This window comes from Cinclus cinclus, chromosome 3, assembly GCF_963662255.1.
Source record: "Cinclus cinclus chromosome 3, bCinCin1.1, whole genome shotgun sequence".
In the NCBI taxonomy this organism is placed as follows: Eukaryota; Metazoa; Chordata; class Aves; order Passeriformes; family Cinclidae; genus Cinclus; species Cinclus cinclus.
In genome coordinates this window covers 5,814,244-5,840,622 of record NC_085048.1, presented here as the reverse complement: position 1 = coordinate 5,840,622, position 26,379 = coordinate 5,814,244, and the positions used below count along the sequence as shown (strand labels likewise).

Here is a 26,379-nt window from a genome sequence, read left to right as displayed (position 1 = left end):
GAGCAGAGCAGGGGTGATGGATGCTGTTATCCCACGTATTTCTAGAGAAATCAATTCCCAGTGTTTAACAGCCTACAGGGTCATTTCTCTTCTGCAGATGCTGAAGGTACACAGATGAATGATAAAAAGTTGGTTTAATACAAAAGCAATGGACTGGTGATGTAAACTGCAGAAGCTGACAGGCTGGAGGTTTGGTATTTCCTTTTCTGCAGTTCCTCCAAAGGCTGGACACACTGGGCAGAGCAGGAGTTTAGTATCTCAGTAGTAAAATGCCCTCCACAGTCACTGTGCTGTTACTTAAATTGCTCCAAAAGAGGAAAGCACAGCAAAAGCACTGTTTTTACCAGCACCTGAATAAGGCCTTCTAAATTTCCCAAGAAATAGTGGCATTGTTCTGGAGGAGAGGGAAGCTGGGAAGGTGTTTAAAAGTTAGGCTTCAGGTGTGAATTTTTTTTTCAATTTACATTTCCTACCATAAGCAAGGTGCACACTCTAAGAAAAAGGGTAAGATGTTGTTGAGGTTATGATTACTGAAATTAATTCAAGTACAAACAACAGTTGTAGGCAAAGGGTTTATCTACTCATTTGGTGTCCCCTTCTTAATATCTATTACTGCTTTAATAATTGTTCTGCTTAAAACAGCTGGCTTATGAGATCAGGAAGAAATGTAAACATTCTGTTTGTCTTTTAAAAACCTGACATAATATTTGGTGACAGATTACGGTCATGTAATACCTCCAAAACATATCTCACCTGAACACTTTTTCTGTTCAAGAAAGCCACACTAAGGCATCCAAATCCAGAGCTTTGACAGAAGCTGCAGTCCAGCTCTTTGGATTTGGGATGGATAGTCACAGCTCTGCCCCTAAACCTACTGCCAAATCCTTTCATAGCCCTGGGTAAGGGAAAGAGCATTCCTAGCATAAGCATGTTAGAACTCAGTAGCTTTCTAGCTATTAAAATAAAACCAGACTTACACAAGTTATGTAAAAATTTAAATTAAACAAAAGGTCTGAAAGGTGGCAAAGAGGGCTTACTGGAACATTTTAAAATGAGAATAAACTCAGAGAAACTATATCATAAAGCAGTCCACACATTTCTTCACCAACTAAAAAAATGCAAGTTTTATTTTTGTTTTTCTGCTTTTTTTATCAAAACAGAACAAAGTTGCCAGCAGCCTGTGGCTAATGTGCTAAATGCAAAAGTTCCCCCAAATCTATAGTTATGGTTAGATCAGCTTTTGCTCCAACACCTCCCCAGTTAGATCCTGTTCCATAAATTATGCCTAATGGCACGTAGAACCCCACACAGCAAAGACACTGAACTCAAAGCATCAAGCTTTCCTTGACAACTTCACATGACAATAAAATTTTTTTGGTTTTGTTGTTTTTTTTAAATTCTGTTTTTGGCTAAAACTTTTAACAGTTCCAGAAACACAGTATTTGACCTTCTTGTTTACTGCTGACCCTCACAAATCCCTGCATTCCCTCCTTGTTCCTTGATATCAAGGGAAAACCCTTCCAGAAATAACTCTGACTCCAGTGCATTCAACAGGTGGAAGAGGAATCAGCACAACCTCTTGCAAAAAGAGCAGCAAAGCTGCTAAACTCAGTCTTAAAACAGCCACTCGGCTTGGCTTCAAACCCCTTCCAGCAGCTGGTATTAAGCTGCCAAGCACTTAAGCCTGACCAAAATCCTCTCCTGCAATTAGGAAGAGACTGTTCCAAGCACTTTTGCTTTAGGGGGTGTAAGGATGACGGAGATGCACTTTTAAGGATCATGGAGCTGGGGATGATGATGATGGAGCTGTGCTGCTGGGCTGACACTGGAGGGAGGGAATGCCAGGAATAATGATGGAGCTGGGCCACTGGATATATTCTCAGAGCAGTGGATGTGAAAAGGACGTTCCTTTGTAGGGATGAATGGAACCATCAGCTGTGAAAGGGAGCCAGGAGCAGGTCAACACGAAACTGGAAGCAAAGAGTTGCCTCCTGGCCCCCTTGGCAGGTGTGCGAATATCCCGCGGTGGTTTTATCAGGGTGTGTGTCCTGCGAGCAAGGCAGCAGGGCAGCCCTACGCGGCCAGGTCGAAGTCGTCGCGCTCCTGGTTGTAGTCCAGCACCTTCTGCCGCAGACGCGAGGCGTCCACCCAGGTGATGAAGTCCTCGACGGCGCGGGGCACGAGGAGCGCGGGGTCTGTCACCACCTCGGGCCCCACGCGGATGTGCCCCTGCTCCACGAAGGTGACGGCGTGGCGCAGGTTCTGCGCCATGCGCAGCTTCACCAGCAGGCAGGGCAGGCGCCGGCGGCAGAAGGCGGCGGCCGAGAGGCTCTCGCAGACGGCCAGCGACTGCCGGCTGTTCACCAGCCCCAGCCCGTGCAGCTTCTCCAGCAGCGCGGAGGCGCAGCGGGCGCGGAAGGCGGCGCTGGCCGGGCCCAGGTCGCGGAGCCGGCGGGCCAGGGCGCGCACGGCGCGGGCCAGCGCCTTGTACTGCACGTAGTCCTCCCGCCGGCCCACCCGGTACCGCCGCAGCGCCCGCACCTCTGCCAGGTTCCCGCCCGACGCCTCCCAGTTCACCAGGTCCAGCCGCCGCAGCAGCTTCTGCTCGTGGTATTTCAGTTTCCGCACCATCTTCGCGGGATCGGGCTCCGCCGCGCCGCCGCCGCAGAGGGACCTTTCCGGGGCGGAGCGGCCCCGGCCCCGCGGCTTTTCCGGGGAGGAGCCGCCGTGACACGGCGCTGGGAGCCCCGCCTCGGGAGTGCTTCCCAGGCAGGTCCGACCCGGGGGAGCCCGGCCGGGCGGCGGGGTACCGGGAAAGGATGGCCCCGTGTCTCCTTTTCCAAGGAGAAGGTGCCAGATAGAGCCCGGCCCGGGATGCGGCTGCTTCCCCCCGCGCTCTGCGCATCGCCGGGGCCAGCCCGGCGCCGACGGGTCACCCCAGGTACGGGCACACCGCCCCGATACCCGCTCTGGCACGGCCAGCCCGACCTTGTCTCGCCCGGGGCCGAGCCCGGCATTCGTCATTCCTCCTGGAAAAATGGCAGCGGCATTGTGTTTCTCCGTGATATCCCACTCCCCCTGATGTACAGGCCGGTTTTCCTTGAGGAGCAGCAGAATCCTTCTTCTGTGCCGTTCGTAGCACCGCAGATCTCCCGAGTGCCGCTGCGGTCTCGACAGCCAAAGGTTTCATCTCGCTTTTCTGTAAGTGCACGGTGCTGTCTGCTCCTTGGGATTCAGGATACAACAAGGAAAATCCCCAGTAGAACAGGTCAGGTTGACAATTCGGGATTTCTTTGTTTCTCACGAGGATGTTTCTATGTTGGCTTAATCTTGATTTTCCTAATTCTGGATTTTCAGCGTGCTGGGTTTGTTTCAGTGTGGATGATCTGGTCGCAAAGGCCATGGTGGTCTCTTGATTTGCTTTGTGTTTTTCCCCAGGTTTGTCGGTGAAGGCACCAATGGAAATGTGGAGCACTGGCAGCACTGAGAGGTTTTACAAGATCCCCGAAGGAAAGGGACCACACTTGGTTGGATGTACAGACCTGATGACAGAAGATGCAGTTGAGGTAAAGCTCTCGACTCTTTCTCCTTTGGATTTAAGCTACAATGTTAGTGAAACAACTGGCTGCAGTTTTACACATAAATCAAGCAGAAGGTCTTGCCTGTGTGCTCCATGCTGACACTCACAGCTGAGCTTTCTATCCTCTCCATCCTGGTGTAGAATGTGTACTGGGCATTTGGATGGATGTAACCTGCAAGCCTTTCCCATGGCCAATTCCTTCTTCCCAATGTGCTTGCCTTTCTGACTCTCTTACACAAGATACTGCAGAGAAACTGGGTCCTCCTGGGACCCAGGGGGGGTCTTCCCCCTCACCCCACTGCTCCCTCCTGCCCTGGACTCCAGAGGAGACTTCACACACAGTCTCTGTGACTGTGGCTGCTCTCATCACAATGTTCTAAACAGGATCTGGCAGGGTTGGAATATGAGCCTGTGCAGTGTTCATCAAAGAGGATATATCTTCTTGAGATTTTATCTCACTGAAGATGAACAGGATGTCAATTTTGCAAGAGGTTGCCACAGTGAGGAGTCAAAATAATGAGACAGGGACAGTAACCAGGCAAGTAATGAGCTTTCCTGTGAGTTTCCATTTCAAATCCTCTTGCCTTTGAGAGAATACACCTGCATTTGCACTGTGGTTTAACTCCTCAGAGTAGCCAGGTGTAGTGGAACTTGTGATCAGTTTGTAATGGTTCATATGTTTTCCTTTACTGAGCTTGCTCTGTATCAGCACAGAGGAGTGATGAGTTTCTCTTTGCAGTCAGCCCATGTGTTTCTTTTTCCATAAGCATTATGAACAATTGCAGTTCTTTCAGGCTTAAATAATGAAACTCTTCCCCTTTCTGGTAATCAGTTAGTCATTGGGGAGGTTCCCTGGGACTATTCTGAGATCAAGTTAATATCACTACAGTGTGGAGACAAGTTCTATAATGGTCTTTGTGTCAGAGGTTAAGTTTGATAAGTGAATAGAAACAGGCTTCATTAAACAAACTTTTGGTAAGTGGATAAATTAGTGTTCAAGAAATCAGCCTTTATTTCAAAGCTCGTGTTTATTTTGGCCCTGATTGTAACTTGCTAAACCAAAGGTACAGCTGGAGCAAGACAGTGAATTTGAATGGGGTGTTGCAAATTCCCTTGCAAACCAGGAAATAAGAATGCAAATTGCACAGAGTTCATCTGTTGGGAAGTCTACTTTGCAGTGTGCATTGGTACATTGCTGCTGTCTCTGAAAGAAAAAGACTGACAAGGGGGTATGGAAGGTTCCTGTGAGTGTGGAAAACTTGGGTTCTTTCTTGAGATACCTGGATTGCAGACAGTAAGAGATTTGAACTGATGGTAAGAAACAGAGGCTAACAAAGTTGTATTTAGAAAGATGGACCACAAGAGACTTGTGAACATCTTGATGAAGAGGAAGAGCAATGTATTGTTCTCATTTGCTGTGCAGCTGCTCAAGAGCTTTGTTGACAGCCTCTGCTCAGTTTAGGCAGAACACTGCAGCCACATTAGAGAGCCTTGTCTTCTCCAGGCTGGACAGCTCCAGCTCTCTCAGCCTGTCACGCTTGGAGAGGTGTTCCAGCTCTCAGGTCATCTTCAGTCACCCCTTTCAAAGTCAGCCCTATAAAACTTAACAAAATGCATCATCAAACCATTCCCAGTGAAAAAGATGGAAGAAAAGATCCTGCAAGATGCTGGATTGAGCAAATAGGTAGTGAGCGTTTGTCATAGTTAACTTTGTGATGAAGTGTATCTCATCTTTAAATTCATTGTATGCACAGGAAGATTGTGACATAGATTGGCATCAAATCCTGTATATGATAAAAAATTTCTCATGAGATTCTCATAATTCTCTTGAGCTTTCTTGCATTCTGGAACTGAAATCTTTTCTATAAATGTTTTACTCTTCAATTTACTCTTCCATATATAAATACCAGTATTCCTTTTTTGATTTTTTTTTTTCTAATCCTAGGGAAGCTTTTTGCGCCTGTATTATCCAGCATATGATGCCGCAGATATCGAAGAGGCACGATGGATTCCAGACAAAGAATATTATCAGGGACTCTCTGACTTCCTTAATATGTACCGAGTTGTAGGAGAAAGGCTTTTCCATTACTATGTTGGTAAGTCTCATTCTGGTTTTCTTCCTTGCCTGTCACTGCCTCCGTGCTCCATGAGCAGGGTGTTCTTGCTGCAGGGCTGATAAAGAGTTTTTAGTGAAGAACTGTGTCTTTGTGGGATGGGTTTGTGTAGTGAGACTGCTGAATGTGACCCCAGCTCTCAGGCAGTCCCTGACTGCTGTGAATGGGAATCTGTGGGCAGTTTGCTCTAGGTAAGCTGCACCTGTGTGTTGCAATTTAAATCCCATAAGGAAATGTGCAAAGATACAAAAGTTGGAGAGATCCTAAGGTCTGAGTATCAGCAAGACCTGGATGCTTGACTATGAACGTTTGAGAGATATGTAGAGATATGAGAGAGACATATATTTGAGAGATATGTAGCCAGGCTGTGGATGGGAGCAGGAGAAGACAAGTATCTTCTGCCAAGTGGGAAGTATTTTCAGAATCAGATCCATATTTGCCTTCTATTTTTAAGATGAATCTTGGTACCTTATTTTTAGGTGATGCCAGTGGTGATGCTGTGGTATCAGTGGTCTCTACCTTCTTAGGATCTCTCCCACAGGAACAAACACTTTCTCCTATTCCAGTAATAATGACATACATTTCCATTTTTATTTAGGTTCAGTGACCTGTCCTGCAAAGTCAAATGCTGCTTTTAAACCAGGAGAAAAATACCCACTTATTGTTTTTTCCCATGGACTTGGAGCTTTTCGGTAATTTTGCAGTTGGCTGACAAACTGTTTTTGTTGTCCATTCAGACAGCAATCTCCAAGGGTGGTTCTGAACAGATTTTCAGTAGGGGGGTGAGATCCTTGCAGAGCTGAAACAGATTTAAAGAACAGGCTGTCATGTGTCATTATGCCTCCACTGAAACAACAGCAGGGTTGGTGTATGATTGGTCACAGAATAATAGAACAGCCTGGGTTGGAAGGGGCCTTTAAAGATCATTTCTTCTGTGGGCAGGGATACCTTCCACTAGACCAGGTTGCTCAGAGCTCCATTTGTGTTTTCCCTTTGTATGATGGAGGTGAAGATACTTACCAGCCCATAAGGATTTTATGAAGATTAGCTGGTTGATTTTTGGACAGCTCTTTGAAGATGTGAAGTGCTGTGTGTGCTGCTTATTAAAAATCATTGGCAATGGCATTTTCCTTTCTGGATAGACAGTAAAACAGTACCAAGGTTTTGTGAACAGGCTTTGGTGCCTGGCATACAAAATCTTGCTTTGATGGGTAGTAAATTCAAGGAGGAGAAATACTGAGTGTGTGGAGAAGAAATATTGACTTAGTGTGGTCAGCATTTAAAGAGCAATGGAACTGAAAGAATGACATCTCACCAGAGTGCGGTTTTTATTGCAGGACAATCTATTCTGCTATTTGCATAGAGATGGCTTCTCAGGGTTTTATAGTGGCTGCTGTGGAGCACAGGTGAGTGTGCTGCACATTTTGGAGTTCTGATGGAAAGCAATTTTCTCACATTGAACAGAATGTTACTTATTCCAAAGAAGAACTTCTGGATTTTTTTTTTAAAAAAAACTAACATCTCTTTTTCAGCCCTGCCCACACTTCCGACAGCTTAGCTCTTCTCCAGAGGGAGTTTTGTTTAGATAAGCCCTCGAATGAAAAGCCTTGGGGTAGCTATCATTTGTCATTCTTCAAATATGCCATTTGTCTCTCTCATTGTTAAGAGTATAAAGTAGGTGAAGAATTTAGAGGAGGTGGGAGTTTTGGTGGGGTTATTGCCCTACTTAGAAAGTCTGTACACTGGGTTGCAATTGCAGCAGCACTGGTTGATAGCTGGATCTCTTCCTATGATTGAAATCTAAAACTTATGCTGACTTCATCTCAAACCAAATGGAATGCATACCCAGAAATAACCTCCTCTTGGTATTACAGAGATGAATCTGCTTCAGCCACATATTATTGTAAAAGAAGGTCCGTTTCTGAGTCACAGGAAGAGTGTACGCCTAACATGGAGAAGGAGTGGATCTACTACAGGAAACTGAAAACTGGAGAGGAGGAGCGTTGCTTGCGCCATAAGCAGGTGCCTGGGCTGGCTCTGTGTTCTGGGAAGTGTGGCAGGAGTGCTGTGTTTAGGCCTAGCAGAGTCTCCCTTTGGCCAGGGGAGCAGTCTTCTGCCATGGCTCAGGGAGATATAAAAATTGATTGAGTCCTGTGGTAGGTGGAACAGCCAACAACAGCTTTCTTCAGAGCATAAACTGCTCCCTCAAAAAAGCTTTCTCTTGAAGTTGCATTTGAGCTTGAGTAATCTGTTTATCTTCTGGTTCCACTCAACTTTCTGTTTCTTCTCTGTCTCTTCACACTTTTACAGCCTAGCCTAAAAGTGACACAGAGTTGAACTCAAATGTTTGTGTGTCCTTAGGCTTGCATTAGCTTTCATTTACTGTTCCATAGCATGATGAATCATGGCTGCTCTGAGTGGGATGTTTGCTTTATAGTCTTTACCACACTTGAAGTTTTTTTTTTTTTAGCAATGTAAACAGTGCAGATTTCCAGTTTATTATAAGCAGTATCCAAGCTGCATGTAATGTGGCCATTCTGACAAGCTCTTCCAAGCATACACTTGACCTTTAAAATACAGGAGTGTTTTTTCCAGTTAATGAAAACTCAGCCAGGGAGGTGCTTTTCTTTATCTCCTTGGGCCATACATACTATAGTACAAGAGTCATTTCCTGTATGAGTACAATGTCCTACTTGTGAGTGTCAATGTGTAATGTCTGAGCTTGGAAATAACCTCCAAAAGCCATTGTCTACAAATTTCTTTAAGTAGAGAAGTCAGGAGAGTGGGATTTATTTGTAATTCAGTGATGCACAGACATCTTGTTGGCTGCCTACACACTGTGGTTTCCAAGATCACTACTGTTCCTTGGTTCTTCTTGAAGCTTTTAGTTTATTGACATAGCAGTTAAAAACTGTTCTTATATGGAACAATGAAAACTGGTTTTTGCAACAGCTTCACTGCAACTTTCAAGGATGAATATATATAAAAATGGGATGGGCTTCACTGTTTCTTAGTTTGGTTTATCCAATGTAAATACAGTTTCAAGGCTATTGTGTGATGGGGCAAGTAATAGAATTACATTTGCTCATCCAAGTGAGCCTGAGAAGCATCAGTGAATCAGCCTTCCTTGGAAGTGTGTAGTTTAAGCCTTTGCAAATCCCAACAACCCCTTTTCTTAAGCAGTGACAGGACAGAGGAGTTGAAGGCCTTTGGTGCATGTTACAGGGATAAGTTCCTCTGTGTGCAGAGGTTCTACACAAGAGCTTCAGCTCTTTACACTGCCAAAACCCATTTTTGTTGTTTGTCAGATGACTCCATTCTGCATTTCAGAACAGTTGGTACTGTATCAAACACTTGGGGGCAGAAAACTATCAGAGTAAACCGTGTGTCCAAGGGGCTGTCAAGCCTGGCACTTGTCCAGTGATTCCTTCCACGGCTCTGCCCCAACCTCCCTTTCTCCCCAGGTGCAGCAAAGAGCACAGGAGTGTATCAAAGCTCTCAATCTCATTCTTAAAATCAATTCAGGAGAGGAAGTAATGAATGTACTCCATTCAGACTTTGACTGGAACAGCCTAAAGGTGAGTGGAAGATGCCCACCTGTATTTTGTTAAACACCTAATAATACTTCTGGTTTCCCCCTCCCATTTCTAAACTGGTTCGTGTAAAGTATTCTGAAGATCATTCTGTAGATTTATGAAAATATTCTCAGGTCATCCAAAGCTGGATAGAGAGTAATGGAGCTGAAATGATGCTCTTCCTACTTCAGTAGGATCTAATGCCTAAAAAAAATTATTCCCTTAAAAAAAGTAAGTTTGGGAAAGAAAGTCTCTTACAGCACCTGGATTTTTTTGACAGGATTCTGTTGATACTAGCAGAATAGCTGTGATGGGACACTCTTTTGGTGGTGCTACAGTTATTGAAAGTCTCAGCAAAGAAATAAGATTCAGGTAAGTATGCAAAACAAGGCCAGTGACATTTGGCACTTGAGAGGCCTGGAGCAGGGCACTTTACCTAGAGTCCCCCAGCTACTAATTAGCTCCTGAAGAAGAGTGTTGTTTGGCATGTCTTGCTTTCTCCAGCCATGCTTCTTCCAAGTGTGGGGATGCGGTGGAACGTAACTGCTGCATCTTTTTATATCATGATACTGTGGGACCCTGCAGTCCAGCTGCACCTGGCAGTGGAGACCAACATAGGGCAAGAATGGACTAATTCTCTTCCCCCAGAGTAGAGAGAATTCTGAAACAAAATTACTCATTTACCTGTTCAGTATCAGAGAGACTTTCTCTTTCCCATGTCTCTTGCAACTCAGAGCATGCTCAGAACTTCCAAGCTTTCTGCTTCTGTGCCAATATCCAGATGTTTTTGGCAGGTGTGGCATTGCCCTTGATGTATGGATGCTTCCTGTAGGAGATGACATTTACCAAAACAGCGTCCAGCAACCGCTGCTTTTTATCAACTCTGAAAAATTCCAGTGGGCTGAGAACATCATAAAGATTAAGAAGCTCATCTCCAATGACACAAACAAGAAAATGATCACTATCAAGTAAGTGCTCAGGAGCCATCATTTCTGTCTGTGGTTGAGGCTCTTGTTGGAGCTGTGCAGTTACAGGTAACTGCAGACAGAGTCCCTAGAGCACAAGGCTGAGGTGGAGGAGCTGTAAGAGCTGTGGGAGCTGGGGATATTTAGCTTGGAGAAAAGAAGGCTCAGGGGGACCTCCTCACTCTGCAGCTCCCTGACAGGAGGGTGGAACCAGGTGGGTGTCAGGCTCTTCTCCCAGGGAAGAAGAAATGGCCTCAAGTCATATGTGGGGCAGTTTAGATTGGATATTAGGAAATATTTCTTCATTTAAAACAGTTGTTAGGTATTGTACCAGACTGCTCAGGGAAGCTGGGGAGTCACCATCCCTGGAGGTGTTTAAAAGACATGTAGATGTAGCACTGAGATTTAAAGTGGAATGGCAGTGCTGGGTTAATGGTTGGATTTAATAGTCTTAAAGGTCTTTTCCAGCCTAAATGATACTATGACTCTCTCTCCTTAATGGCCCAGGCTTTCACTGCATGTTTAAATTAGCCATTCATCCCCTACAGCAGGGACAGAGACCTCTCAAAGCAGCCAGGAACCCCCAGTTTAAGACACTCCAAGGTGTGCACTCCTGCCCTGAGGCACAAGGCTTGTGCAGAGCCTTGTGCATCACCTGCATTTGAACACTTGAAACAGCCGCCTGGGGCAGTTCTGCAGCCAGGGCAGGGATGCCTCTATCCTGCACCACTGAGCAGGGAGACAACTTGATTTTGATGCTTTGCCAAGCCAACTCTTCATTACAGTTGTAGTTACAGTGACTTAGAGCGAGCATGTACAAACCCTTCTTCCCTTCTGTGGTAAGGGCAGAATTTCCTGCTCATCTTGGAGGCTTGTGAGACTAGCCTGTTTTATCTTCTCCTAAAGATAGCACAAGACATAACTGAAGTTTGTGCATCTTTTAATCAGGTAATTCAATGTATTCTTGCAAGCCTGGTGATCATTTTTCTCTCTGCAGGGGGTCAGTACATCAGAGCTTTCCTGACTTTACCTTTGTGAGTGGAGGAATCATTGCAAGATTTTTCAAATTAAAAGGAGAAATAGATCCAAATGAAGCTATTGATATCAGCAATCATGCTTCATTAGCCTTCCTACAGAAACATCTGAGTAAGTAGTTACAGCAAAGTATGAAGTTGACTAATGTTAATCCCTGTGAAGCTTTTTATATAACCGTTCAGTTTAAAACAAGATCAAAACAAGTGTGTCAGTGGAAAAAATACGTCAGACTTCTTCTAGAGGTTTGTCAGTCACTTTTGTAATCTTAGTAACTCAGCAGAAAATCACAGACGTTTTGGTACAGAAAAATCTGGAGTATTATTTTTTTTCCTCCCTAAAACATTTTTCCTTCCCTACTTTGCCAAATTGATTTCATTCAGTGTATTTTTACAAAAGGCTGGTTACTTAACTCATGGCCACTTGGGCTTTCTTTCCCCCATTTTATAGGTCTTAAGAAGGATTTTGACCAGTGGGATGCTCTTGTGGATGGCATAGGACCCAATGTTATTCCTGGAACTAATATTGACACATCTCCAGCTGAACCTGAATAAGGAGTTCAAAGAAGTACTGAAAATGCCATGGACATCAGGACACTATTATTGGTCAGACATTGCTCAGACAGGTGCTGGCATTAAACACCTACAAAGCTTCTGGGGTGTGGAACAAAAAAAAAAAAAACAAAACAAAACAAAAAAACCCACCAAGGCATTAAGTTATATAATCATAAAAACAGAGGTCTCTGTTCAAATGAGTTAGTGGGATGCTCTCAACTACTGCAACAGGGTAACTTCTGGTTTGTAGGCATCTTGGGGGAAATCACTTGGTAATAATTTAAATGCTCTTTCTGGTTTTGACTTAAGTCAAGTTTGCAGAGAGACAGATTGAACTCCAAGGAGTTCAGCTACAGGTCAGTACCAGGCTTTATGTCAGTTTGCATCCAGGAAGTCTTTACTGCAGGGCAAGGGAAAACAAACCAACCACGAAAACCCCCAAACCACCACTTTCCTGCTTAGATACTAAGTATTTCAGCCCTGCTCTGACAACATTTGGGAGTTAGAGATGCCTTGTGGGGGGTGGAGGTCTTCAAAACTGTGTCTACTTTTAATAAGTCACAGTAAAAGCTACAGGAAGGAGTGCAGCTGACAGCAGAGAAAATCCAGACACACAGCTCCTCACAGGAGCTTAATCCACTTAAATGTGTTTAGTGCCATACCTCGAGGATGATATTTATATCTCAAAAGCTTTTCAGTGGGTCACTTGTAGGAACTGTAATTGCCCTTGGGCAAATCTCCAGCAGCTCTTCCCTGGTCTGTGATTCCACTACCCCACAGTCAGACTGCAGAGGAAAGACAGATGTGGCACCTCTGCAGCTCCCTTGACGTGGTCCTTGTTAGCACTGCTTCAGCTCCTGTGGTCTCTCCAGGTAGTAAACACTTCCCAGACACTCAGCTTTCTCCAGGTACCCACAATGGGCTCCCACTGACAGATGCAGCAGTGGTAGTACCTGGACCAAGATTGTCAGCAGCCACCTGGGTGGTCTTCTTTAAGACTCTCCTTTTTGGATCAGAACTGCCTGAAGCTGCCCCATGGGACTGTCTTCTAAACTCTGTCATTTCACAATCAGGTTAAAAACAAAACCACTAAAGCAAACAAATTAAGAATTTAACAGTGTAATTAAGTGTTTTACATAATCTGTGATCTTAAAATGAGATTGCATTAACACCTAAGACCTGTTTTTCAGCATTTAATTTAATTCTCCCCAGCCTAGTGCCATGTATTGTCACTGTTAGGCAAATAAACGTGTTTGTCTTACTGAGTCAGCACTAACACTTGAGATCTGCTGTGAGATTCACTATCAGCCAGCTTGGGCTCCTAAGTCCTTGTTTCAGCAGGAAAAATCCACAGTTTCTGACGAGGAGGGAGCAGCTATGCTATACAGAAGATGGAACACCACTATAAAATAGCACCCCCTTTTCAACACATGAGGGGGAGAATAAAAGTGAGATCTCCTTAAAAGAGCTGCAGGTCATCCTTAGCACATGGCACAGATGTGACAGCAGAACCCTTCCCTTGGGTCTTCTTCATATTTACAGGAAAAGCTTGATCTTTCATTAGTACAATTGCAGCAAGTTCAATTAATTAACTGCAATTAACGTTTCAAAACATTTCACCATAGCTCACAATGCTCTAAACAGAGCTGGTTAGGGTCAAAACACAACCAGTGACTGCAGAACAGCCCACACACAGCATCTGGGCTTCTGCACAGGAACAGACATAAGTCATTAAAACACATTAACAAACCAGTATATGCCAGACAAAGCTTTATTCCAGCTTCTTCCATTGCTTTAGAACAGCACCAACTACAAGACTTCAACCCAAAACAACTGTTCCCCTATGGAGGAAACAAAACACCTCACCACCCCCCAAAAATACCCTCAACTTTTTTTTTTTTTTTGAGAAAAAAAACACATAACAATGCAACTTTTCCAAAAGCAAACATCAGAAACCAGTGCTGTACAACACAGCAGCATATACAGAAACTCACAAGAAACTTTTGTTGAAGAACCACCCACCAAGAACTCCATACAAGTCAGTGCACCCCCAGTCAGTAAAAAAAGCCAGTCAAGAGGCAAATGCTTATTTAGGAAAGTACAGCTATAAGAAACAAGCTAACAGTAACAGTCTAGCAACAACAGCTGTAAGAAAACAAGCTGAAAATAACAGTCTGCCAACACTATTCCTTTACAGGGAAGTTCAGTAGTGACAGGTATTTGGTCAGGTAGAAAAAATAAGCCACTCAGTGCTCTGCTGGTATTTTTGTTCCCACAAACACAGTTTCATGGGAACATTTCATACTCAGGCACTTGTTCAGTTTCACGTGGTCAGTGTGTCACTTGGTTTCAGCACTGCTGGAGGACATTAGGATCTTCAGCTAAATTGCTACTGCAGCCAGTTTGCTTTTCTATAGGGAATAAACGCATATAAGACCCATCATGATGTTTCTATAAATGTGTACAAGGGCATTTACAGGGCTTCACACTAAATACTACTGACATATCTAACCTTATTATACAAAGATAAAACGACTGAAACAGCAGTGCTCCCAGATTTCAGTTATTAGTTCAAGTTACCCCATCCCTCAGTGGGCTTGGCATAAACCACTGCAGGAGTTTTTGCACCCTGAGTACCTCCCACTGAAACTGCCTTTCCAAGCAATGGCACTACGTGCAGCAGGTTCCAGCTCTGTGACACGTGGGTGCATGAATCTGACTCACCTTTCCTGTGCTAGTGCTGAGAGTGCACACACTAACTCCAGCAAAGTGCTCAAGAACAGGAAAAAAATAAAATCACTAAAAAGATTAATCCCAATTTGAGTGATGCAACTGAGGGAGAGTTTGTAGATTGACCATTTTAACCTTTTATCAAATTCTTTAACTACCCTTTTTCTTGCTCAACAGGCAACTTGGAACACTGTTGCAGGCTTCCTTATTTGTTACCCATAAACCAATAGTTATACTGAAATACAACTACCAATTAATCCCTGAAAGGACAAATGCTATCCCCACTTCAACTCAGTGTAGTCTTCATCAGGCAACCACAGAAACAAATTGCCCAGATGGGTTTTGGGGTCTCCATTCTTGGACAGATTCCAGAACTGGCAGTAAGGTCCTTAGCAACCTGATCTAGTTGGCCCTGCTTTCACCAGCAGAAAAGGCCCATTTCAACCAGAACTGCTTTACAGTTCCGTAATTACAAAAATAGCATCTAAACAAAAAGAACCTGTACTATTTATTTGGTACACTCAAGAGGTGTTTACTAGTAACACTTCAAAATTTTCAAGTAGCAATAAAAATGCACACGTACTATTCACAAACTATTCTTACAACAACTAAAATGGCATTATTATGGATTTAGATTTACAGATTATGGGACTGGGGCACTCAGACACTAAACTAAATCCTTAATAGAGTCTGCCTAGCAGTTGCTCACCCTGCTTTAGAAACATGGCCAAGAACAGCATGCTGCTGTGATGCTCAAAACGCTGGCAAAAATCTGTAACTTGGGTGAACCACTCCAGCTCATCCAAGAAGCTCAATCCACTCAATGAATAAATAAATACTGAATTAGTTTGTAATCCAGACACAGCTTTCATTGCATGTAGTCACCCTTAAACTGACAGTACATAAGCTAATGCCATCAAGAAAACTCCAACCACAGTATCAACTACATAAGCTCTAATTAGTGTTTCAACTGTATTTTCTAAAATACAGCATTTCCTAGAAAACTAGAAACCATTCAATACACAACCCATGTAGGGGGGTTTAAAGTAGACTTACCTCGAAGTAAGGACTCCTCTGGTAAGGTCTGCAAGTTTTCTGCTGCAGGGGTTAATGCCTACACAGAAAGGGATCCTGTTAGGAAGCTGGCACTATTGCCAAGACTTCCATTGAGGTGACTGCTTTAATATTAGCGTAACTTCTTACATCAGCACTACTGGACTCCTATTTACCATGTTTTCCCCCCTTATAACTCACTACTTTAATTTTCTGCCCACTTTTCACTTTGATACAAAGGCTGCACGTGAAGAACAAACTGGAAATTCATGCTGTTATCATGACCAGCAGCATGGCTCATGACCTGAGCTTTGGGTTCAAGACAAGTTTTTCATCCACTGATAAGAGCTTCATGAAGAATACTGGTGAAAACCTCACTATTCCTTCCTAATTACTCCATAATATAAGTATTTTTCATGATTCAGCAGTTGGTTAGCAGCCTTCCTAAAAACCAGTACTGTCCTGCCCAGTCCAGTATCACAGTGCCATACCTCAGATGATCTGTGAGCCACATCAGGAATTCCATTCCAGACGTTCTCAGGATGCACTATCTCCTCATTGCCACTGCAGAGGTTCAAGACCTGTACAGACAGAGCCAAAGCAGATCTAGCACAGCAGCAATGCACTCAACAAGTAAGACTCAGCAGCAGAAAAACACAGTTAAGGACTCTGCACCTTTGAGAAGCTGTTGAGAAGTCAGGATCTCTAATAAAACTGAATGTAGGGACTGAGGCTGCTCAAGGCTCTTCTAGACTCCTAACCCAAGGATAGTGAGGAAAAAGGCTGCAAAACATCTACTAGATCAGAACCAGAAGGAAGCTGATGAATAGGGATATCATTACATGATAATCCCTGACACTGTCTCTCATCTGAATGCAGCTGAGGTTAGTTAGACACCCAAGGGATCTACCAGCACAAGAACTGGCTTCCACTATATCAGACATTCCATCTTCCAAAAGGATGCTTTTATGTAATGATCTTTAGGATTTGCAATCTTAAGTTATAACCTAGAGGTCATTTTATGTAAGCATAATGTCTGTGCAAGTATGTACATCAACACACACTCCCCCTGGACTAAAGGAAGGCCTCTCATTCATCCCCCAGTTTAAACAGCAGTAGAACAAAGCAGCTCACTGCATTATTCTCTACTGTTAGAGTTAACCCCTATCAACAACTAATGCAATACACATTTCACTGAAGCAGGAATACGGCAGGAATAACTTGCAGTATAGTTTAAGTTTCTTCCCAAGTTTCTAATGCTCTAGCACTAACTTCTCAAAACACCAGTACAGTAACTTCAAGTTTCATGAGCATTTAATGGTGATATACCTCCACTGCACAACACTAACTTGCAGGCCAGATAGAATCACACACATGCGTGTCTCAAACTGGAGCCAGATTCTTCAATGTTCCCAGTCAATAAAAGACTAAGATGTGAAGGGAACATCAAGTGTTGACATGTATCATTAACTCAATTTGAGACACTGCAGTTTCTCTCTAGTCCATCAATTCAGAGTCTGCCTTTGCAATACTTAAATTCTGTAACAGAATTGTAAAAAATATTTACTGAGAGTTTAGAGAAGGACCAAAGAAGGATCAGATCTTACGAATGCAGAAAGAGTATTCAAACCACACTTACCTTGGTACCCTTCTCAGATACCCCCAAAATGCGAGCATCACACCATTTGAGAGAAGTCCACACCACACATTTGGAACCAACAGCAAAGCCCTTCAGACTACAAGGATAGTCATGGTGTGCTACAAGAAATGGTAATTTACTGATGGAGGAAGAAAATAAAACAACTCACAAAACCCTACAAAAATCAACCCTCAAAAAGACCTCAGATGCCTCAAACACTGCTACCCCACCCCCTCCAAAGTACTTGGTATTTTAAAGTTAAAAATTTATCATCCCAAACAGTCTTGCAAATGCACTTCATGTTCAGAAATGGATTTCCACTCAAAATCATTAAACTTCCCAAGTAAGACTAGCTGCTGTTAGCCTGTCACATTACCCATGAGATACCACATTTGATCTGCTGTCCTTAACCCATCAAAGCATTAAAACTAATACAATATCTTATTAGGGAATAAAAGTTAGGTTTTTTACAAGAAAGCTATTCTCATGTTTGAATGTGCACATTTTGAGTATTGAACTCTTTAAAATCAGATACTTTACCTGCACTGCAGTCAGTCAAGTTCTCATTCTGCTTTTCATCCTCCCCAGGCTTATAGCCTAAAGACTGAACACGCATATTTCCACTCTCTTTAAATGAGTCAATCAAGTCTTGTTCCATCCATTCTTCCACACAGTCATCTTTCTGCTCCCACCCCTGATGTTTCTCGACTTTACAGTCACATGATTTTGCAGTGAAAACAGGCCTTTGATTCACTGAGTCTTTTGAAAGAAATGAAAATTGACTTCCACTATTTGCAGAATTCTGTAGCACAGCATGTTCCAGCCTTAACAAGTCCTCCTCCCTGTCTTCCTGAGTGGGCTGAACATCAGGGAGCATCAGTTCCAGAAAGGGCTCAAATTTGGCTCCTAGCATTGGCTGCTTGTGACGCATCTTCTGGTGCAGTTCTTTCTCAGGTCTACCACCAGATGATGACAGCCTTCGGGAAGGAGGGTCTGTTTCCATCCAATCATCTAGTATAGCTTCTGCTTCATTAATTAGAGACAAATTTGCTTGCAGTTCCTTGCTCTTTTCTCCCAAAGAAGGCTGAACATCAGATGGAGTCAGCTCCACTGACTTCTCTCTGTCACTAACTGAAGGCACCAGGTTTTCTTTCTCATTAAGTAATGGTAAAATTTCAAGACAGTTCAGAGCTGTCAACTGCCTTGTCTCCTCCCTCACATCTGGCAGCTCCAGCAATTCCTGCTCCAACACTGTCTCTCTTGCTTCACTGCCTGATGCTGCCTGTGTTTCAAGAGACTTTGCTTCCAGTGCTTCCTTCGTTCCTTCACCAAAAGAGGGCTTTTCCAAAAGTCCCTCTAGCTCCTGTAGGAGCTTGTTTAGACCATCACATGGTAAGCGCATTTCTAATGGATCCAGTTCTCCTAATGTCTTAGTTCCATTGCTTACAGATGGTTGTGCCTGGAGCACTGGCAGTCTCTGCAGCTGTTCTTTTCCCAGGAAAGGGGTGGCTGCTGGAGCAGTACATGTCACTTCTGCTTTCAGTTCAGTCTCCTCTCCAAACAGTACTTCAGACATGTCTTGTTCTGCAGCTTTCATTCCACTCCCCACAATATCAGGGCTGCAGCTTCTCATTGGTTCTAGTAGCATACTGCTATCACTGTCACCTTCAGACACGGGTAGTTCCTTATTAAAACTGTTGTCACACTCTCCTATTTCATATCCATCATCAGCCTTCCCATTGGCAGCTCCCACTGACACATTGGCTTCTGCAGTTTCTAAACAGTCAGAAGTTGCACCCAGAAAAGAATCAGAACAAAATAAAGCACTTTTGTTTTCTTCCTGAGCTAATCCACAAACAGCAGTCGTTTCTTTACCGAGACAGAGACCCAAACTGCTGTTTGAAATTCTGTTTTCCTTTAGGGGGTTGCAAAGGTTTGAGAAAGCATTGTGGCCAGTTTCTTTATTAGCCTTCCAAAAATGCTTCATTCCTTCATTAATACTATTGCCAGAAGCTTCCAGCTTGACAGCACACAGAGGGACTTCAGAATCTTTATTTTCCTGAATTTCTACTACTTCAGCTTTTAATACAAGGTTTTCAGTCATATCATAAAACTTCTTATTTGCTTCACTAACCCATGAGCCCTCTGAGGGACTGAAACCTGACAGACAGCAAGCAAATGCTTGCCCAGGCACTCTGAGCAGTTCACATGGCATCTGTCGGATCATCTCCAGGCTGACACTTTCCTCACTTCCATAATCCACGTGTCTAACAACTACACTGTCATCATTCACACTGCTGATCTGAGCTCTGTAGAACCACCCATCTTGACTGTATTTTGCTAAACAAGTATCACCACTTTTAATACAAGACTTGCCATCATTCAGAGAGCTTAGTCCAAGCTTTTCAGCTTCCTCTATTTTTTTCTCAATGTAGCTCACATCTTTGGTATCAGCACAGTGACACCAGAAGTATCCTGGACTATTCACCACTGTGACATAAACTTTTAAAGTCTGACCTGCCTCTGGAAATTTCCAGATAAACGATTTACAGTCACTTACACAGGAAATCTCATTTTGTACTTGAGGAGGCAAAGGCTCACAGCCAGTGATGATGTCATGGTTCTCTCTTTTATTAATTTTTTTTCTTGAGAAAAGTCTTTCTCTACTTGCAATATCTTTATCAGCTAAATCCACTGTTATTATACCTTGATGGTCACTGAGAATAACTTCCCATTTATCCTCAACCTTCTTTACAAATTCACATGACAGCAGGATTTCACTTGTTCTCTTGGTGAAGTAAAACACTGCTTTCTCTGTCCAGTCTGCTTTTTTTTGGCATTTGAGTCCACCTAGGAAGCAGTGAATGCTCATTGCTGGAATAGATGACAAGTTCTTAGGGAGCCTGCGTGCTTGATCAACACTAATCACAGAAGTATCACCATAATCAATATAATGTACCCTTATCAAATTGTCAGAAGTCTTCTCTTTAACTACAGCTCTGTACCACAGGCTGTCTTCTGAATAAACAGCACTGATTAAATCTCCTGCTTGGAAAAGCTGTCCACAAGAGTCCTTTACTGATTTACCATTGTTTAAACTTTCCAGAATGTTCTTAAGCTGAACCTCATCACTCCCTAGCTGAACATAAAAATCCTGTGGGTCGCTGACATAAGACACATACACTAAGGTTTTAAGAGCTGGCACTATCTTCTGTGGTGGTAGATCGGGCGCATTTTTAAGCATTATATACCTGCCTTCAGCATCAGATTTAATATCTGACAGTGAATCCCTCTGAGAAAAGAGCAGAGACTCCTCCCCTCCTTTATTCAACAAAATAGCATCCTTCTTACTGCTAAGCATCTCATCAGGTTCTAGTAACCCAGCTGCCACATCTCCCTTCACAGATTCCTGGAAAAGGTTTACAACTTCTTTGAAGTGCCTTTTGCTCCCTTTTTCTTGCTGGGCTTCAGGTCGACATTTTTTTCTTTCAAGAGGCCTACCTGCATTTAAAGGGGATTCTGCAGCCCCATGCCTCTCATTCACATCCGTATTTCTAGAGCAAAACGTCTCATTGTGTACCCTACTAAACACTCCTGTACTGTTTAGGCTTAGCTCCTTCAGTTTTGTATTAATTTGAGTATTTCTATCAAACAACTCAACCAGCAGTGTATTATCAGAGTCCTTTGCTACCACTATAGCTTTTAACCTCTTTTCTAGGACAGCTTCCTTAAACCATGTTGCAGCTTCTTTGGAAACAGATGATACATCAGACACAGAACACCTTATGGCCTGCATTGGCACAAGCAAAATATCAGAAGCATCATTGGGTAAAATAAGCAGATCATCTGTCTCTATGGACTCTGTGTTCCCGAAGTCCACAAAGAAGACTTTAGCCTTAGGTTGTCTTTCCATGATTAGTCCCCTATACCAGTGACTGTCAGAGTACCTTGCCAGACACAAGACCCCAGACTTTCCCAAGGTTCCTGTGCTGGTCAATCTCTCACTGAGGCAACTGATGCTATCAGCCAGCTGTGCCAAGGTAGCTGCACACCTTTCAAGCTGGCAGTAAAATGTCCATGGATTCTCAACATGCGTAATATAAACATCTTCCTCACTCCCAATTTTGATACCGTGACTAGAATAATAGAAAGAGTGAAGCTGGACCAAAGATTCGAGGTGCTTTTGGGGAAATAAAGGTCTGGCTACACCTCTCTCAGTGAGAAACTGACAAGCACTCTGAAAAGGTGTGATTAAATCTACTATGTTAAACAGGTCCCTATTTATTGAAGCCAAGGCAAAGATTGTACACTTCAGGTCAAGGTCAGATGATGAATCAACAACAAACTGATGAAAAGCCTGAACTGCTTCTTCATCCCAAGCAAAAGGATTCTGACCATTGGGTTGGATTAAATTGTAAAGGCTGCACCTGAATGCCTGAGCCTCTAACCTAAGGAAGTGTTCATTAATTGCACGGAGCTTCGTTAGACACACCTGCTCTCTGTTGCCATAATCAACATATATGACTTCTACTTTTTCTGCACAAACTCCTTCACTAACTATTAAGGCCCTGTACCATTTTTTATCCTCTGAGTACTGGGCTAAACACACAAGATTTGGCCAAACATGTGGCTGGGATGAATTCTTGCAATGCTCCTGAATTTCATCCATTAGTACCTCAAGGTCATGGCAATTTCTACTTAACTGGCACCAAAAACAACTAGGATTCTCAACATATGACAAAATAACATTAACTGTACTCCCCACTTCTAAGTGGCCTCCACAAGAGGAGCCTGGCTTAATTTCCACATAGTTCTGTCTCAAACAGGTGTGCAGATTTTCCCTATCCTCATAGTCTTGATAAATAAGAGATTCACTACTTTTAGAATTGAGAATGGCAGCAACAGGGCTCTCTCTGACCATCACACCCATGTGAGAATCAAATATTCTATCACTGCTCTTTAGATCACATTCTTCTCTGAGCCTCTTCTCTGCATTTATTTGGCTTTCCTCTGCAGCACACACTAGGGAAGAGGCCTGTGTCACAGACCTATGTGATTTCTGGGAAGTCTTGGGTATTTCATACCTCTGGTATTTCGCATAACCCCCCTGAGCCATGAGTTTACTTACTCTTCCCTCTCCTAACTGCGACCGGTCAAAAATTTCAACCATATATTTGTCACCCTGCACATTCAAAAACCAAACCTTTAGTTCCTTGTTCAGTACCATCTCCCTGAATGCAGACACAGAAGCTTCACTCCAACTCCCTCTTGGAGGGGAGACACCTGCCAAACAACACTTCAGAGCTAAAGCTGGCAGTTCCCTGAACCGAGGGAGCAGCTCCTTCACAGCACACAGATCCACAGTTTCTGTACTGCCTCTGTCCACCAGGTGTATCTCCACACCAGTGTCCAGAACCCTGGTGACCACCGCTCGATAAAAGACACCCTCGTTCCCACTGGCACAACAAAGGGATCCAGGCTGTGGGTCCCACCTAGCACCATCCAGCTTCGTGGAATGGGAATAAAAATTCCACATGCACTGCTTCAACTGCCTGAAGAGCTGGTAATACCCATGGAGCTGCAGCCAGAACTCAGATGGGTCTCTGAGGTGGGAGACCTGTGCGCTGTACAATGTCCAGGTCTTCAGATACACACCAGCTACAGCAGCTGCAGCCAAATCCCCATGTGTTAAAACAGGAGGTGCTTCTGGTGGCAATTCCAACTCTTCAGCTAAGGATTCCTCTACTTCCAGCTGCTCATGAGCCTCAGTTTGGCTCACATGACTGCTGACCAGGCAGCAAGCCTGAGACCCAAAAAGATGGTTCAAATCGACACCGTTTTCCCCATAGAGGGTCACATAATAGAGATGCTCAAAGGAGTTAAAGGCTTTGATGTGAGCACTCACCCCCTTGCCGAGCACCAACGCTTTCAATAAGTTGACCTGCAATGAGGACCAGCCACAGCCCCCGTCTGAAACACCCTGAAGAGCACACACATAAGTGACCACAGGCATGCGAAAACACTCAGCAGGCAAATGGCGTAGGTTAGCTCTGGTTACAGTCTCCTTCTTGCCATAGTCCACAAAGAGCACAAGAGCTGCATTCTGGTCCTGCTCCCCAGCAATCAGCTCCAGCAGGATGGCACGGTACCACTGGCCATCCATCCCACGGGCAGCACATGGTGAGCCCACTTGGGGTGGTAAGTCCTGCTCCCACCGGTCATAAGCATGGCACATGGTATCAGAAAGGCAGCAGATCTCCTGTGACAGGCACCGCAGCTGGCAGTAAACATGGTGTGGGTCAGAGATGTGGGTCACTAGGACAGGCTCTGTCACACCCAACTGAAGCTGAGGGTAGTAGTAATCCAAGGCAGGTGACAGAGGCCGGTAGGAGAGCAACATACGGACAAGCTGTGGAACCTCCAAAGCTCCAAGGTAACACTCTGGAGGCTGCTGACAGAGCTGCTCCTTTAACTGGCCAAAAGGCAGGCAGCGCCTGAGCACCTTGCAGAACCAGCTGGGAGAGACATGTTTGGCCAGGCCCAGCTGCCACATCTGAGCCACGAGCTGGGGCAGCTCGAGCACGATGAGCTGTGGTGTTATCACCTCCTGCACCACACCAGACACCTCCCTGCCTTGCAGGAAGCTAAGGAACTCCATTGCCTCCACGGTCCACTTAGACACTGGTGAATCCCCGCTTGCTGTCCCCTCCTGACTGGGGGAAGGCATGACATCGGCCACGACACAACCCACCACCTCTGGGGGCAGCTGGAACAGCTCTGAGCAGCCCCGTGCCAGGTAATAGGCGGATGTGGTCACCACGTACCCTTCGTCCAGCAGGAAGACACGGTACCCCTGGGCACTACAGCTCACCACACAGCAGCGGTACCACACGCCTAACAGCTCCACCAGCGCCAGCTCTCTTGGGCACAGCCTGGTCCCGCTGGCTCCCGGCCCGCTGGTCTCTGCGCGGGCTGCCAGGCGCGGTCCGGCCGCCGCCTGGATCTCGCGGTAGAGGACAGCATAGACAGCCTTACGTTCACCCAACAGTCCCCACAGCCGCAGGATGGGCACCTCGGGGCAGAGCCCCACGGCGCGGACCCGCAGGGTGACGGAATCGCCGCGGCCGAGGGACCCCGGCCCGGAGCTCATGGCGAAGCCACCTCGCGCTCCCGCCCCCCCCGCACCACGAGGCGAATGAACGCCCCGCCCTCGGCCTCATATAGAGCACGCGCCGCCCACGTGACCCACGGGAAACCGTTAGCGGCTGCCCCAGCGGCCGAGTCCATTTTGATCCCCTCTATGGGGTGGAGAGCGGCGCGAAGGGGGAAAAGGAGGGGTGAAGCGAGCTGATACACGGGGACGCTCCTGCTACGCTAAGACTGGCTGGGGGCGCCACGAAGAAGAGGGTTACGGAATTATAACCGGACCCCGCGGGGCTCGGCACACAGCACGGCAGAGCTGCTCTCGCCCACGGTGGAGCGCTCCACACCGGGCGGGTGGCGGCGGAGGCGGGGCGAGGGGAGAGCGCTTAGCTCCCATTGGCCACAGCGGCGCCGGGGGCGGGACCTGGCTGCGGAGCTTGGCGGCGTGAGGGAGCTCGCGCCAGACACCTGTCAGAAATTGCTGATCATACCCACACCCAAACCGAGAGATTTATTAAGCGTTAAAGTTTTCATTACAAGATTTTTACAAGTTACAAGGCTGTTTTAAACTTTTTTTTTTTATATTTTATTTTCAGCTGTGCCTCAAGGATCTGTATTGGCGCCAATCTTATTTAGTATCTTCATTAATTGCATAGTGAAGGGTTGGAGTGCGCCCTGGGCAAGTTTGCAAGTGACACCAGGCTGAGTGATGCTGTTGTTACCAAATCCTCTGAAGTCACTGGGACAAATAAGACCCTCACGCTGGCTTTTTAGTGTTAGCGAGTCAGGCATTACTTTACTCTTGGCCAGAAGGGGCTTGTGTGGGTAACAAAATCCTGGCCTCCACACGGATGCAGATACAGATGCGTTTATTTATATATGTATTTTTTAACAAACAATATTCACTGGTTCTAAATTACAGAATTCTTTCATTAATTATTATTCCGTCTTCTATTGGATATTTATTTCTTACTTCTCATGCAAATTAGTCTGTATTTTTCAGTCCTTTTGTTATCTTTTTGCCAGATAGGGACTTTCCAGCACGCATATTGAGTCCTTGTTAGTCTCTTTTTTGTATGCTGTGTTCTTCAGAATGACCTTGTGGTCCATAAATTGTGTACTCCTTGTATCCAGTTTCAACAATAGACCTCTCTTCTTTCAGGCTTTGTTAATTGAAGTGTATCAAGGTTATTCTAACAAAACTTAGAGTTTCAGTGATTTTTCCCAAGCTGTGTGCCCATAAAAGTAACTTATGACAACTTTGATAAATGCTGGCTAAAAGTGGTCTTACATACTGCTTATAATTAATATACTGGTCATGATGATCAGAGAGGTTGAGCAACTGTGGAAAGGCTGAGAGAGTTGGGATTGTTCAGCCTGGAGAAGAGAAGCTTCAGGGTGACCTAATTGTGGCCTTCCAGTACCTGAAGAGAGCTGACCAGAAAGATGGAGAGGGACTTTTTTACAAGGGCCTGGAGTGACAGGACAAGGGGGAATGTCTTCAAACTGAAAGGGAGCAGGTTTAGATTGGATATTGAGAAGAAATTCTTTACTGTGAGGATGGTGAGACACGGGAACAGGTTGCCCCAAGAAGCTGTGAATTCCCAATCCCTGGAAATGTCCAAGGCTAGCCTGAAGGAAGCTTGGAGCAACCGGGGATAGTGGAAGGTGTCCCTGCCCATGGCAGGGGGTTGGAACTGATCTCTGAGATTCCTTCCAACCCAAATGGTGCTATGATTGTATGATAAGAGTACTTATTCTGTCTCATGAGAAAGGTAAAGCTGTATCCATCACTGCGTTATTGGGGTAATGGAATGGCAGGCAGGAGTGCTTGGGGTGTAACTGAAGCAGCAGCTTCGCTGGTGCTGGAGTTCAAGATGGAAAGAACTTGGATTAGTTTCTCAGGATGACAGGTCAAAAAATACCAGGATTTCTGAACAAAAACTTTGGACTGATGCACAGGAGATTCTACCTGAATATGAGGAAGAACTTTA

At 44.8% G+C, this 26,379-nt stretch overlaps 3 protein-coding genes across 4 annotated transcripts; 1 reads left to right on the top strand and 2 right to left on the bottom strand.

Moving 5' to 3' along the window:
- Nucleotides 1-1,102: 1,102 nt before the first annotated feature.
- Nucleotides 1,103-2,655, bottom strand: IMP3 (IMP U3 small nucleolar ribonucleoprotein 3). The gene has a single exon (XM_062488419.1). The coding sequence runs from the start codon at nucleotides 2,629-2,631 to the stop codon at nucleotides 2,074-2,076; it is 558 nt and encodes a 185-aa protein (XP_062344403.1). The 5' UTR covers nucleotides 2,632-2,655; the 3' UTR covers nucleotides 1,103-2,073.
- A 102-nt stretch (nucleotides 2,656-2,757) lies between these two features.
- Nucleotides 2,758-13,323, top strand: PLA2G7 (phospholipase A2 group VII). Of its 2 annotated transcripts, XM_062489643.1 has the most exons (11): nucleotides 2,758-3,268; nucleotides 3,439-3,566; nucleotides 5,526-5,676; nucleotides 6,293-6,386; nucleotides 7,032-7,100; nucleotides 7,569-7,716; nucleotides 9,159-9,272; nucleotides 9,550-9,641; nucleotides 10,064-10,237; nucleotides 11,232-11,380; nucleotides 11,717-13,323. In XM_062489643.1, exons 1-11 carry the CDS (start codon nucleotides 2,875-2,877, stop codon nucleotides 11,818-11,820), a joined length of 1,617 nt encoding a protein of 538 aa, XP_062345627.1. In that variant the 5' UTR covers nucleotides 2,758-2,874; the 3' UTR covers nucleotides 11,821-13,323. The 2 variants fall into 2 exon arrangements, with proteins under 2 accessions (XP_062345627.1, XP_062345628.1); XM_062489644.1 differs by lacking the exon at nucleotides 7,032-7,100.
- An 846-nt stretch (nucleotides 13,324-14,169) lies between these two features.
- TDRD6 (tudor domain containing 6) lies at nucleotides 14,170-24,392 on the bottom strand. The gene is made up of 5 exons (XM_062488418.1): nucleotides 17,783-24,392; nucleotides 17,243-17,361; nucleotides 16,095-16,184; nucleotides 15,607-15,664; nucleotides 14,170-14,231 (listed from the first exon to the last, which is right to left on the bottom strand). The coding sequence occupies exons 1-5, from the start codon at nucleotides 24,390-24,392 to the stop codon at nucleotides 14,170-14,172; spliced, it is 6,939 nt and encodes a 2,312-aa protein (XP_062344402.1).
- Between the last annotated feature and the right edge of the window lie 1,987 nt (nucleotides 24,393-26,379).

What these genes read in the sequence shown, in the direction of transcription:
- IMP3 (XM_062488419.1), bottom strand. Translation starts at nt 2,631, where the DNA reads ATGGTGCGGAAACTGAAATACCACGAGCAGAAGCTGCTGCGGCGGCTG.
- PLA2G7 (XM_062489643.1), top strand. Translation starts at nt 2,875, where the DNA reads ATGCGGCTGCTTCCCCCCGCGCTCTGCGCATCGCCGGGGCCAGCCCGG. An exon ending in CATGGACTTGGAGCTTTTCG is followed by an intron (nt 6,387 to 7,031) that starts GTAATTTTGCAG and finishes TTTTTATTGCAG; the next exon opens with GACAATCTATTCTGCTATTT. An exon ending in GTTGCTTGCGCCATAAGCAG is followed by an intron (nt 7,717 to 9,158) that starts GTGCCTGGGCTG and finishes CTTTCTCCCCAG; the next exon opens with GTGCAGCAAAGAGCACAGGA.
- TDRD6 (XM_062488418.1), bottom strand. Translation starts at nt 24,392, where the DNA reads ATGAGCTCCGGGCCGGGGTCCCTCGGCCGCGGCGATTCCGTCACCCTG. An exon ending in TATCTGAGAAGGGTACCAAG is followed by an intron (nt 16,185 to 17,242) that starts GTAAGTGTGGTT and finishes CTGTCTGTACAG; the next exon opens with GTCTTGAACCTCTGCAGTGG. An exon ending in AGAGGAGTCCTTACTTCGAG is followed by an intron (nt 14,232 to 15,606) that starts GTAAGTCTACTT and finishes TATTCCCTATAG; the next exon opens with AAAAGCAAACTGGCTGCAGT.